General features: G+C 49.7%; 1 protein-coding gene and 2 pseudogenes across 1 annotated transcript; 1 reads left to right on the forward strand and 2 right to left on the reverse strand.

Annotated features, from left to right (window-relative positions):
- The window catches only part of LOC119696322, a 2199709-nt pseudogene that overhangs the window by 1592598 nt on the left and 592728 nt on the right, over positions 1-14383 (reverse strand).
- The window catches only part of LOC119696323, a 1148804-nt pseudogene that overhangs the window by 593326 nt on the left and 541095 nt on the right, over positions 1-14383 (forward strand).
- LOC119696366 (olfactory receptor 14A16-like) lies at positions 1369-2301 on the reverse strand. The gene has a single exon (XM_038126076.1). It carries the CDS (start codon positions 2299-2301, stop codon positions 1369-1371), a length of 933 nt encoding a protein of 310 aa, XP_037982004.1.

The raw sequence follows: 14383 nt of genomic DNA on the forward strand, positions 1-14383 counted from the left end.
GGGAGCAGCACGGGGCACTGCAGGAGCCTGCAGACAATTGCTGCAGCGCTTGGAGGATGATCCTGCTCCCCAAGGGCCGTTCCCCTGGTGCCAAGTCAGGAACTGCAATGGGGAGTGGGGCCAGAGAGGAAAGGGCAAACAGGGATGGGCTGTTTGCAAGGGAGGCAACAGGGCTGGGCAAGAGGAAGTAATTTGGACAAGGGAAGAGTAGAGAAAGCCAAGGTGAAGCCAAGGAAATGCTCAGGGCAGTTTGGGGGTGGCTGCCAGGCAGCCCTGGCTCTGAGCAAAGCATCTGCAGTGGAACAGGAAACTCCCAGCTGATGGAAACAAACTTTCTGGCTGACTGTAGAGGCCAGCACAAAGCTGAGTGCTTTCCCTGGTGTCCCCCAGCCCTTGGTGGCCCCAGGGGCTGATGGCATTTGTGCTCCCTCAGGTTCATGTCCCCACAGCAGCAGCATGGGGGTGCTCCCGCCTGCTCTGTGCAATGCAAACAGGGGCTCCTGAGCCAGTGCTGCCGTGCCTGTGCCTGCAAGGATGCGGCACCTGTGTGAGCTGGGGGAGAGGCCCGGGCTGCAGAGGGGGGATGGTGTAGGCAGCTCCATGAGGACACTCTGGGACGCTGCCCTGGGCTGTCCAGCGCACTGGGGATGGATCAGCCCCTGCTCTGCTGCTCCTTCCCGTCTCCCCCAAGGCCCTTGCAGAGCACCAGCCATGCTGTTTGCCCTCAGCCTGCCCACGGCCAGCCTGGGGCTGCTCATGGGGCTTTTCTGTGCTCAGCATTGGCCTGGCCGTGTTCTTGAGAGAGCCTGGGCAAGGAGCCTGCAGCCCCCAGGCCCTGGCCTGAGGCGTCAGCGCTGCCCCAGCAGTGCCCATGGCCTGTCCCTGCTGCAGCCCCGGCACTGCCACCCCCAGCACTGTGCCCGGCCCCGAGAGCACTCAGGCCCTACAGCAACACCAGGGCCACCAGGGCAGCAGGGCAGGGCCACGACAGCAGCACTGGCAACACCAAGTGCTGCTGCTGCTGCTGGGCACAGCTGCTGGGCCAGCACTGATCTGCCCCCAGCTCTGCACACAGACATTGCTGCTGCAGCTCCAGAGAAGGCAACCAAAGGGCATCTCTGCAGAAAACTCTGCTGGGAGATCCTTCAGTTCCTTTAAAGCCACCAAGAGTGCAGCCCCTCATTGACACAGTCTGTGGCCACAGGGAACGTGGAGAGAAACAAAATGAGAAATGGCACAAATAATGACATTCCTTTGTGGGCAATATGAAAAATCTAGAACAAAGAAAAATCAACTCCAAAACAAAACCAACAAGAAGTATCAAAGATGACTTTTATTGAAAATGATTTGCAGAAATTGGCCAGAAGTTTAATGTTCCTGAAAGCATCCAGTCATCAGTGTCCACACTGCAGCCTTGAGCTCCTGGTTCCTCAGGCTGTAGATGAGGGGGTTCAGGGCTGGAGTCACCACCGAGTACAGAACTGACAGGGCCAGATCCAGGGATGGGGAAGACATGGAGGGGGGCTTTAGCTGGGCAATAATGCCTGTGCTGAGGAAGAGAGACACCACAGCCAGATGAGGGAGGCAGGTGGAAAAGGCTTTGTGCCGTCCCTGCTCAGAGGGGATCCTCAGCACAGCCCTGAAGATCTGCACATAGGAGAAAACTATGAACACAAAACAACACAATGAAAAACCGGCAGTAACTACAAGAAGCCCCAGTTCCCTGAGGTAGGATTTGGAGCAGGAGAGCTTGAGGATCTGGGGGATTTCACAGAAGAACTGGCCCAGGGCATTGCCATGGCACAGGGGCAGGGAAAATGTATTGGCCATGTGCATAAGAGCATTGAGAAAGGCACTGGCCCAGGCAGCTGCTGCCATGTGGGCACAAGCTCTGCTGCCCAGGAGGGTCCCGTAGTGCAGGGGTTTGCAGATGGACACGTAGCGGTCGTAGCACATGATGGTCAGGAGATAGTACTCTGCTCCAATGAAGAAGAGAACGAAAAAGAGCTGAGCAACACATCCTGTGTAGGAGATGGTCGTGGTGTCCCAGAGGGAATTGTGCATGGCTTTGGGGACAGTGGTGCAGATGGAGCCCAGGTCAGTGAGGGCCAGGTTGAGCAGGAAGAAGAACATGGGCGTGTGCAGGTGCTGGCCGCAGGCTACGGCGCTGATGATGAGGCCGTTTCCCAGGAGGGCAGCCAGGGAGATGCCCAGCAAGAGGCAGAAGTGCAGCAGCTGCAGCTGCCGCGTGTCTGCCAATGCCAGCAGGAGGAAGTGGCTGATGGAGCTGCTGTTGGACATTTGCTGGGGCTGCACCTGGGGACCTGTTCATGGAGAAAAGGACAGTGAATATTTAGAGGAGATACCTGAAACCAATATCAAAGCCAGTTTCCATCCACCCTCCCCTGGAACACACAGACACCTCTACTGTTTTGAAGTTCTTTAAAAGTTCTCCATAGGTCTCTCCTGGTATTCTTGGATATCAGAATCTCTCAGCATTTCTGCTGCCCCCAGGAAAAACAGACCAAGTTCAGTGAGGCAAAGTAATGAGTGGAGAGTGAGGGGAGATGGTCTGTCATTCTGACCTAATCACATTTCTCTGGGCTTCAAACTTTCTCAGCTGGAGCATGATCCCATGCTTCCCATGCTTCCCCTAAAATGTCACCAGGTACTGCTGAGAGCAGATGGATCCACCACAGCCCAGCTCCACATTTGTAGACAAGGACTCACGTTGCTCATTTCACCAACCCAACAGCATTTTCAGTGTCAGAACACCTCTGCCCTTCCCCATCAATCTTATAACTCAGAGATGCTCTAGGACAGGTTTGCATCCTGAATTGAAGCTCCCAGCTTGGACTGAAATCTCAGGGAGATTTCCAGGTGTCCTTCTGATGGCACCGGATTAAGGGAGATGCAGCTCCTTCCCTGGCTGCACTGACAGCATTGCCCAGAGCCGGGCACTGGCGACAGCGTCACCCTGAGCCAGCTGTGCCCCCTGCCAGAGCCCCCAGTGCCGGGCAGCTGCTCCCAGCCCTGTGCTCTGCAGAGGGAACTGGGCCCGGGGCTGCAGAGCTGCCCCACGGCTCTGCTTCAGCTCTGCCTGCACAGGAGGGGCTTCACGCCTTGGAGCCCCAGCCCTGAGGGCAGAGGCTTGGCTGGGGGACAGGAGGGAGGAGGCTTGTTCAGAGGGAGGGGCTGCACTGGAGGGGATCCTGTGGACATCTCCAAACCCTCCCTGCCACAGCATTTCTGGGTTTTGTTTTCTCTCATTCCCTGATCATCTCTTTGCTTCCTGCAGATTTTCCTCCTGCTGTTGTTTCCCTGTGCCTGATCTCTCCCTGTCAGCACTCACAGACCCCAAATCTCTGGGCACTCTCCTTGGCCCTACAGAGCCCCGCCTGTCTGCAGGGCAGTGGTTGGGGGCAGGTTCTCTTTGCACCTTATAGAAAGGACTGCTCAGAGTGAGGCTGATAAGCCCAGCGAAGGTGATGCTCCTGCTGACTACAATCAGAGTGGCTGAAAGCACATATAGGGATATCCTGTGAACCTATTGATCACTAAAAGGAACAGTTCAAATGTCTCAGGCACTTTTCAGATTTCAAAATTAATAATTCATAGTCAGCTGTTCTTATTTATTCTCCCCTCCCTGCCATTCTCCATTAATAGGAAATTGAATAAAAAGTATTTGGAAATTTCCTCATTTTTGTCAAAATCCTTGTCTTGGAAATATTCTATGACTGATCTGAACCCCTCAGCATGTCAGAGATTCATGAGCATTTCACCTCCCCGGCACCAGAAATAGCCAGAGTTGTACTCACAGAGTCTGAAGGCATTGGGATGTTCCAGCTGTAGGAGATCACTCCAGGAGCTGCAGCTGCATTGTCCTGCAGCCAGAGGTTCCTGTGCCAAGGGCTGGCAGGGATTCTGCCCCAGGCACTTCTCAGCACCTTCCCAGCCCTGACTGATTGGAGCTCTCTGTGCCTCTGTGCTGTGCCCGGGCTGGCTGCAGGCAGTGCCCCAGCCCTGCTGGGCTGGCAGAAGAGCTGCTCAGCAAGAGAAATGTGCTTTTCAAGCTCTTCTTGGTTCCCAGGAGCTGCCTCTGTGCCAGCAGCCCAGCCCAGCTCAGCAGCACAGACACAGCACAAGGACTTTAATGAGCCTCTGGGGCTTTGTGCTCAGGCCCTGAACATCAGTCCCTGAGAGGCAGCTGAAGAAACCTCTGCAGAGCTCCAAGTCAGAATCACACTCCAAAGTTTCTTGGACTTTTAATGGGTCCCAGGGAGGGACACAACTGAGACAGTGTCCCCAGGCCCCAGGCAGAGCAGAGAACTGCAGGCAGTGATGACAGGTGGGGACAAAGAGAAGCCAAGTCTTGGTGCCCCGGGGCACAGCAGGGTCTGTGCCACCAAGGGCTGGCAGGAGACACCTTGTCCTGAGGCACTGGGGCCTCCTGGCACAGCCCCAGCCAGGCTGGCCACTGGCAGCCCCTTGTCCTGCCCTCAGCATCCCCCCTAGCCCACATGCCAGTGGCCTCAAGGATCTGCTGGAAGGAGTCCCTGGGGAGCCTTGCTCAGCAATGGCCCTGGGGGCTCCTCAATGCTCCCAGGGACTGCAGGCTTTTCAAAGGACTTTGGCTTTGGCTTTTGCCTTGTAGTCTCTGAGTGGTTTCTGTAATGATGACCTCCAATTATCTGCTGTAATGAGTCTCTGGAGAGGCTTTGTCAGTAACAACACTCAGTGGGGCTCATTAATACTTCAGAGTACTTCTGCTTTTTCGCTACTTGGTGTTTCCCTTTTGATACAGACTCAATGAGAAAGATTGTGCAGTCACAGCCTCCAATTATCTGCTTTATTAAATCCCTTGAGAGCTTTTATCAGTAATGACACTCAGTGGGGTTCATTAATACTTCAAGGCACTTCAGTTATTTTAAGGTACTTGGTGTTTCCCTTCTGGTACAGACTCTGGGAGAGGTTTGTGCAATCATGGCCCCAATTATCTGGTTTAATGAGTCCCTTGAGAGCTTTGTACTGACACTCAGTGGAGTTCATTAATGCTTTGAGATACTCAAGGTTTTTAAGGTACTTTTGAAATTCCTTTCCACACTGAGTCTCTGACAAGGTTTTGTGCCATCCTGGCCTCCAGTTCTCTCCTCCAAGGAGTCCATGAGGAGCCTGTGTTGGGGATGGACCTCAGTGGGACCCATGCATGCCTCAAGACACTTTGGGTGTTTCTTGTGATTTTGACTCCTGCAAAGGTTTGTACAATCACCTCTCAGGCCCTGAGGTTCCAGAGCTCAGCTCCAAATGCACAACGGGGCTCATGAGGATCAAGCAAGTCCTGACAAACCATGGCCCTGCCTTGATTTCCCTCTGGTCTGGGGCAGTTCATTAGGAAGGTTTCCTGCTGCAGTTATGGAGAAATATTTCACAGAGGTTCTATGAAAGATGCATTCCTATTTTAAGGGTGTATTTTATTAATGTTCTCTTGAGAGAAGAGCTGATTGCAGCATTCTGTGACTGATATTGATCCAGAGATTTTGCTAAGGAGGTTTGCCCTGGTCAGGGAAGCTGTGCCTTGAGCTCTGACCCAGTGTGAACAACCTTGCTCCACATTCCCCAACCCCATCCTGTCTCTCTTCACTCACCTGGGTCCTGCTTTGCTTGGAGAACTGGCTGCACACAACTAAAGGGTTTTTTTTTCCCTTTTTACTTTTTCTTTTTGGAAACAATCTAAAACTCCAGAATTTCGTCATTGACAATAGAGACCCGCCTTGAGTGTGTGCCATCCCAAGCTGCCACCGAGCAGGCTCCTCTTCCCTAAGGCAGAGAGATGCAAGGAATGTTTTAGACCTTTGGACTGCTTGGCTCCACAAGGCCTTCTTGTGTCGCCATGGACTCTTGGTTCTTTCAGGCTCTGCAGTGTCACAGTGGATATTTGGTTCCATGGGGCCCCAGAAGGTCATCATGGTCTTTTTGCTTCCATGAGGCCTTGCTCTGTCACATGGACTTTGGATTCCTTGAGGTTCTGTACTCTCAACAATGATCTCCTTAGTTCCAAAGTGTCTCAATGGGCCCTTGGTTCCACGAGGTTCCTCAGTGTCAAAATGGAAGCCTTGGTTCCATGTGCCCCATGGTGTCACCATGGTCTCCATGGTTCCACAAGGCTGTGCAGTGTCACAATGGCCCACAGGGTTCATGAGGCCCCACAATGTTGTGAAAAACACAGTTGACTCTTTAGAACTTTTAAAAGTTTAATCAAGGATAAAAGAAGGACAAATGAGTGATCAGCGCTGGGATGGGTTTGGTGAATGGCAAAGAGCACCAGGTAGCTTAAAATCATGCTCTTTATACACAGTTACATTGCTGGGGTTACATGCATATTCATTAGCTTCTACAGTATTCAAACATTCTTGAAAGCTTTTGATCTTGCAGGGACTCCTTTGATTTTGGCTTTTACACCCTGACTTATCTGCATGACATCCTGGGATCAAGTCAATCTATTTTATTCCTTCCCGTGGTTTCATCCCAGTTGTTTCACACTTCTCTGATAAGAGGAGCTAACGAGCTCTTCCCCAGTCTCCTCCATGCTCTGTCTTGTGTCACTGTTGTCTTATCACCTGTAAAGCCCTGGATGGCTTTACACTGTTCTCTTAGTTACACAAAAGCCTTTTAGCATCTTCTATTTTGCCAAGGTCTACAGTACAATACGTTCATCACATCACTATTTCTATAAGCGATACACAGATATCATATTCATTACACTGCTATGAGCTGTACAGTGCATCCTTAAACTGACAGATTATGTTATTTGTCCTGGTTTAGGGCAAATTTGAGAGAAAACCTCCAAAAGGGGGCCCTCCCACAAAGCAAACCCATGCAGCCCCTCTTCGCAACAGGTTTGGGAAAAATTTCCTTGGAGAGAAGTGGAAAAACCCCTGTTTATTTACAAGGCAAAGCATTCCCCCGCACAAAACGTGAACAATACCAGATGACAAAACTGATTCGCTGCTCTGAAGAGATGACAAATTCAGAAAGTCTCTCCGGTGGGTGGTCGCTCTGTTATCAATCCCTCCGGCACTGGGAAAGGCTGCTGCCCAGAGTAAGCCCTGGTAGGCTACAAAGGGCGAGCTCTTGGTGCTCCCCAGGTCCCAGTCTGGAGCAGGTTCAAACAGTTCCAAGAAAAGGGAAAGAAAAAAAAACAGTCCAGGGAAAACTTCTCTGCCTCAGCTAGCTCAACTAACTAAAAAGCAAAGGAGGGCTCTGGTCTGGCCCGTCTGTGCCCAGACAGCACAGTGGAGTAGAATGTGGAGGAGTGTTGCTTTTAGAGGAGTGAGTGCAGTCTCTGATAACAAAGTCCACGCTTCTTCTTCTCCCCACCTTCGGTCTCAGAACCAGTCTTGAAGGCACAGAATATAATATCCAGCATAAATGGAACAGATGATTGAGGATACAGGAATCATAAAGTCTCCCTAGGACATTCCACCCCTTATCCTCATATGCTCAACTTACTACCAAAACTAATATATATTCTAACTCTACACACACATACATCATGCATTTTATTCACGTAAAAACTTCCATCTGCTCCACCCAAAAAATTACAAGCAATACCCATCATGCTCCTGTCACCTCCCCTCACTGGACAACTGAATCCAGGCCCCAGACTACAGAGCTTCAGGATTCTACACTTCCATTTTCCTCACTGAAAACTCCATCTTTCACTTGCTCAGACCTTTGGCACTCACACATTTCCTTCTATTTCATGTCTGTGTGGTTTACTGTACAGACAATGGCAGTTAAATCCAGCAGTGATATTTGCATATCATCCTCACCCCACAATCAGATCTCCCTGAGGTACACATCGTGTTGTTCCATCTCTCTGCATTATCCACCATGTGCAACCTGGTCCCTGAGCAAAGACAACCCCACAATGGGTTTGTTTGTACTCAAGGCAGAATTGATCTACACCGTCTTCCCCAACAAACCTCTGACATGTACCACTGGGACTTTATCTCCTTCTATTATATTCAGGGACTCAGACTGAGCAGGACCTGCTCGCTTGGTGGAACCTCGGGTGTTAACTAACCAGGTGGCCTTTGCTGAATGCTGCTCCCAATTTTTGTAAGATCCTCCACCCAAGGCTTTCAAGTGGGTTTTTAGGAGTCCATTGTACTTCTCCACTTTGCCAGCAGCTGGTGCATGCTAGGGGATATGGTACACCCACTCAATGCCATGCTCCCTGGCCCAGGTGTTGATAAGGCTTTTCTTGAAATGAGTCCCATTGTCCAACTCAGTCCTCTCAGGGGTGCCATGATTCCACAGGATTTGCTTTTCCAGGCCCAGGATGGTGTTCTGGGCAGTGGTGTGAGGCACAGGGTAGGTTTCCAACCATCCCGTGGTGGCTTCCACCATTGTCAGCACGTAGTTCTTGCCTTGGTGTGTCTGGGGCAGTGGGATGCAGTCAATCTGCCAGGCCTCCCCATACTTGTACTTGGACCACCGCCCACCATACCATAGGGGCTTCACTCGCTTGGCCTGCTTGATGGCAGCACACATCTCACAGTCATGGATAAGCTGAGAAATGCTGTCCATGGTCAAATCCACCCCTCAGTCCCGTGCCCATTTATAGGTGGCATCTCTGCCCTGATGGCCTGAGGCATCATGGGCCCATCGAGCTAGGAATAACTCTCCCTTGTGTTCCCAATCTAGGTCTATCTTTGACACCCCTATTTTTGCAGCCTGGTCTGCCTGCTCATAGTTTTGGTGCTCCTCATTGGCTCTCCTCTTGGGGACATGGGAATCTACGTGGTGGACCCTCAGGATTTATTAAAATATGGATATTGATCTAGTACTGATATCCAACTGTGACGGACAAAAACTCTCTAACAGTTTAAAGTTAGAAAGTGTATGTTTATTGCGATGCCGGGCAGTGGGCGGGATAGCTCCCAAATACACACCGCAATTTACAGGTGATTACAGAGCTCTTTTATCTATGCAAGTATTGAATACCCAAAATACCAATACATATTCATGATTTTGGTACATCCCATTCCCTGCTTCATATGTTAATTAGTTCAAAAGCTATTAAGCATGTGTAGTGTGTTCCTTGAAATGGGTCGGTGGTCGCTTACATGGGGAGGGGTCCCAAAATTAAGAAGTAAATGTAGTCTTCCTTGTTCTGACCTTTCTACCTTTTCAATGCAAATATGACAAATGAACCCTTGGAAGAACTCCCATTCCTTGTCTTCAATTGGTTTCAGAGCAGAGGAGGCCCACAACTGTCTTATGTTCCTCAAAGCTATTTGTCAGTTTCTATATTCTTCATTATAAACCCAGCTAACCAAATATTATGTTGACAAGCAATCAATTATTAGTTAACTACTAACTCTTAACTTCATCAAGGCCTACCTATTTGTTTTAATTAGCTTCAACAAAGCTTATCTCTAACTAAAATCTTAGCTCCTCAAAAATCTCTAAATTCTTTAAAGTTTATGTTTCACTCACAGGTTGCCTCCCTACCCTGGTAGCGATGTCTTTCCGCTCTTCAGCAGCCCAATTTGTCTTTCCCTCTAGGCTGCCAGTTAGCCACTTTCCACCTCTCCAGCCATCCCCACAGAGCACTGGCTACCATCCATGAGTCAGTGCAGAGGCAGAGCTTTGGCCACTTCTCTCTTTCAGCAATGTCCAGGGCCAGCTGTATAGCTTTGAGCTCCACAAATTGGCTCGATCCACCTTCTCCTTCGATAGCTTGTGCAACCTGTCGTCTGGGGCTCCATACGGCTGCTTTCCACTTCCGATTCATTCCAACGATGCGACAGGACCCATCAGTGAAAAGAGCATAGCGTGTTTCCTCTGGGGGCAGTTGGTTATATGGAGGAGCTTCTTCAGCCCGTGTCACTGGTTCTTGTTCTTCGTCTGTGACACCAAAATTTTCACCTTCGGGCCAATTTGTAATTACCTCCAAAATCCCAGGGCGATTCAGTTTACCTATACGGGCGCGCTGTGTGATAAGAGCAATCCACTTGCTCCATGTAGCACTGGTGGCATGGTGGGTGGAAGGAACCTTCCCTTTGAACATCCACCCCAGCACCGGTAGTCGGGGTGCCAGGAGGAGTTGTGCTTCAATACCAATCACTTCTGAGGCCGCTTGGACTCCTTCATAGGCAGCCAAGATCTCTTTCTCTATTGGAGTGTAGTTAGCTTCAGACCCTCTGTAGCTTCGACTCCAGAATCCCAGTGGTCGACCCCGAGTCTCCCCAGGCACCTTCTGCCAAAGACTCCAAGACAGACCATGGTTCCCGGCTGCAGAGTAGAGCATGTTTCTCACCTCTGGTCCTGTCCTGACCGGGCCAAGGGCTACTGTATGAGCAATCTCCTGCTTGATCTGGACAAAGGCTTGTTGCTACTCAGGGCCCCAGTGGAAATTGTTCTTCTTCCGGGTGACCAGGTAAAGAGGGCTCACAATCTGACTGTACTCGGGAACGTGCATTCTCCAAAAGCCTATGGCACCTAGGAAAGCTTGTGCCTCCTTCTTATTGGTCGGTGGAGATATAGCTGTGATCTTGTTGATAACATCCATAGGAATCTGACGCCGACCATCTTGCCACTTTACTCCTAGGAACTGAATCTCAGGAGCTGGTCCCTTTACTTTGCTCTTTTTGATGGCAAAACCAGCTCCCAGGAGGATTTGGATGATTTCCTCTCCTTTCTCAAACACTTCTGCAGCTGTGTTCCCCCATTCAATGATGTCATCAATATCCTGTAGATGTTCTGGAGCCTCACCCTTTTCTAGTGCACTCTGGATCAGTCCATGGCAGATAGTAGGACTGTGCTTCCACCCCTGGGGCAGTCGGTTCCAGGTGTACTGCACGCCACTCCACGTGAAAGCAAACTGAGGCCTGCATTCTGCTGCCAGAGGAATGGAGAAAAATGCATTGGCAATATCGATAGTGGCACACCACTTCGCTGCCTTGGACTCCAGCTCGTACTGGAGCTCTAATATGTCTGGCACGGCAGCACTCAGTGGTGGAGTCACTTCATTCAATGCACGGTAGTCCACCGTCAATCTCCATTCTCCTTCAGATTTACGCACAGGCCAAATAGGGCTATTAAAGGGTGAGTGGGTCTTGCTGACCACCCCTTGGCTCTCCAGCTCTCGGATCATCTTATGGATGGCAATCACAGCATCTCCAGTGGTTCTATACTGTCGATGATGCACTGTGGAAGTGGCAATTGGTATGTGTTGCTCTTCTCCCTTTAGAAGTCCTACTGTACATGGATTCTCAGACAGTCCAGGCAAGGTGTTCAATTGCTGGACACCCTCTGTCGCTACAGCTGCTATCCCAAATGCCCACCTGAGTCCTTTTGGGTCTTTGAAATACCCACTTCGGAGATAATCTATGCCCAAAATACATGGGGCCTCTGGGCCAGTCACAATAGGGTGTTTCTTCCACTCATTTCCCGTCAGGCTCACATCAGCTTCCACCAAAGTGAAATCCTGTGATCCCCCTGTCACACCAGCAATAGAAACGGATTCTGTCCCCACATATCTTGATGGGATTAATGTGCACTGGGCACCAGTGTCAACTAAAGCTTTATACTCTTGTGGTTCTGATGTGCCAGGCCAACGAATTCACATAGTCTAGAAAACACGATTTTCCCTAGCCTCTACTTGGCTAGAGGCAGGGCCCCTCTAAGCCTGGCTATCTTTCTTTTCTTGGACGTATGTCTTGGAAGTTTCTTTAAGGGGATCGGACATGTTATCATCATCATATCTGGTAGTTTGGCTATGGGCAACTGGAGCTGCTTTCCTTCTGGTGGGACTTCTTCTCTGAGCTCTGTCTTCCTTCAATTCACGCACCCGTTGGGTTAGAGTAGCAGTAGATCTTCTATCTCATCTCTTCATGTTTTTTTTTGCAATTACGCAGGAAGAACCACAGCTCAGTTTGTGGGGTGTATCTTCTCTCTCTATCTGGGGAACGTTTGTGTTGGGTACTAGAACCTCTGATCTGCACTGCCGAGATTTGGAGAAGGTCTTCTTTAATCTCCTCTTTGAGCTTTTTATGATTCTTCTTTATTTTGTCTTCTAACTTCTGCAGACGTGTCTCCACCGCTGCGATTTTGGCATGTGTTGGGCTATGTACAGCATCTGCATATGCTCGCAGCTTCCTTGCCATATCAAGCACAGTCTCATCCCTGTCATCCCGTTTCATTATGGCTAAAGCAGAAGCATATTCATGTGGCTCAAGTCGTATGAGTTTTCGCCACATCACAGATGTGCATGGTATCAAGTTTGGATTCTTAGTTGTTATGTTATTTGAGAAGATAATCTCTGCCACTGCCATTTCTCTCAGGCGTTGGATTTCTTGTTCTATAGTCTTTTACTGGGTTTGTTGTATATAGAGATCATCTGCACACAGGTACTTTTGTGCAACACTATCCAAGACCCATGCCCAGAGGCTGTGAGGGTCAGCCCCCCTCATTATTTCTTGGTCGATGACAGGATTATGTGACAGGGATCTCAAATGCTTCGCCTTAGTGCTATCTAGAATTGTAGCCTCGCCTGCAGCATCCTAAAGACGGACTAGCCAGCTAATTATGGATTCATCAGATCGTCGGGTGTAATTTTTTTTTAGGCTATGGAGGTCCTTCAGGGAAAAGGACTCAATATTGGCTTCCGACCTTGCGCCTGTTGCTCTGACTCTTGATTTTATGTCAGGAGGTGTTGAAGGTTCTTCTTCTGCATCATTATCATCATTCACTGGTCGATCGGTCTTGTCTGTGCACTTTCCACTTCTAGTGCCAGTAGCAACAGCTATTGGTTGAGGCTTATTGTTTGGTTTAGCTGCTGGCTTAGGCTTACTGTCTGATTTAGCTGCTGGCTTTGAGCCTGAGGTGTTGGCTGCAGCCTGAGTGACTGGGATAGCTGTTGATTTATCTCCCTAGCCCGCTGCCTCTGTCTGCTGCCCTAGAGTATCCAGCAGTGTGCGATAAGCATATGCCAGGGCCCAGCTCACTGCAATGAGCTTTTTCTCCTGAGGGTCATCATGGTACTTCTCTCTCAGGTATTTCCCCACCTCAGCTGGGTTCTGAATTTGTTCATGGGGAAAGTCCCACACTACAGGGACAGAGAATTCCTTCAGGATTTGGCCCATATGCTCCCATTTCCCACCCCACTCAGGATTTTCCATGCCTGGGTCTACTCCTGGGTCAGGGGTCTCATCAGCCCCTCTAGAAATCTCAGCCCTCATTCTAGAGGAGCTGCTAACTGTATAGAGGAAGCTTACCAGATTAAACAGCAGAAAGATGGTCTCTTTAACATTCAGGGGAAACTGAACATTCTCCAACAGGGAGGTAACTGATTCAGAGGAGAAGAAGGAAAGCAAAGGCTGAAAAGCCTCATCCCCTGCTCCTCCTCTGACAAACTGGGTGCATAACCATAGCCATGAACCATTCATCCCTGGAACAGACCCAAGCACTTCTCTAAACTTCTTACAGGTCAATACAACCAAGCCCAGCAGGATAGCTATTCTGGTCACAGCCCCTCTGCTGTAAAAACTACGTATTAGGGACAATACCAGAGCTATTTCTGGATGAGAAAATAAACCTAGGGTCCATAGAGGTATTAAGATCTCAAAAAACCCAAGGGACCAGAAATGCATGCAAGCCTCCACCCCAAGAGACATTATGAATCCAAAAACCACGGCTATTAACTGCTTTAAACCAACACAGAGTAATGGCAACCAAAATACAATTAGGACAGGGTTTTTTCCACTCTCTCTCATGCACCATGTTGGGCACCAAATTTTGTCCTGGTTTAGGGCAAATTTAGGAGAAAACCACAAAAAGGGGGCCCCTCCAGAAAGCAAACCCACACGGCCCCTCCCCACAACTGTTTCAGAAAGGATTCGTCAGAGACAAGTGGAAAGAACCTGTTTATTTTACAGGCACAGCACCCCCCAGCACACAGAATGAACAATACTGGATGACAACACTCTTTCACCACTCTGGGTAAGGATGACAAATTCAGAAAGTCTCTCTTGGGAGTGGTCGCTCTGTTGTCGGTCCCTCTGGCGCTGGGGATGGCTGCTGCAGGCCACAAGGTGCAAACTCTCGGTGTTTCCCAGGTCCCAGTCTGGAACAAGTTCAAGTCGTTTCAAAAAAGGGAAAGGAAAAACAGTCCAGGGAAAAATTTGGACTGCTTAGCTAAAATAACTAATGAGCTAAAGCAAAAAGCAAGAGCAAAGCAGGAGCAAAGCAGGAGCAAGAGCAAAGTGAAAGCAAAGCAAAAAGCAAAAGCCGCACTATGCACTGCCCCGTCTCTGTGTCTGCCAGCCGTGGGGGAGCAGGCTGATAACAAAACCAGAACAAAACATTCGCTCTT

This window comes from Motacilla alba, unplaced genomic scaffold (genome assembly GCF_015832195.1).
Source record: "Motacilla alba alba isolate MOTALB_02 unplaced genomic scaffold, Motacilla_alba_V1.0_pri HiC_scaffold_28, whole genome shotgun sequence".
In the NCBI taxonomy this organism is placed as follows: domain Eukaryota; kingdom Metazoa; phylum Chordata; class Aves; order Passeriformes; family Motacillidae; genus Motacilla; species Motacilla alba.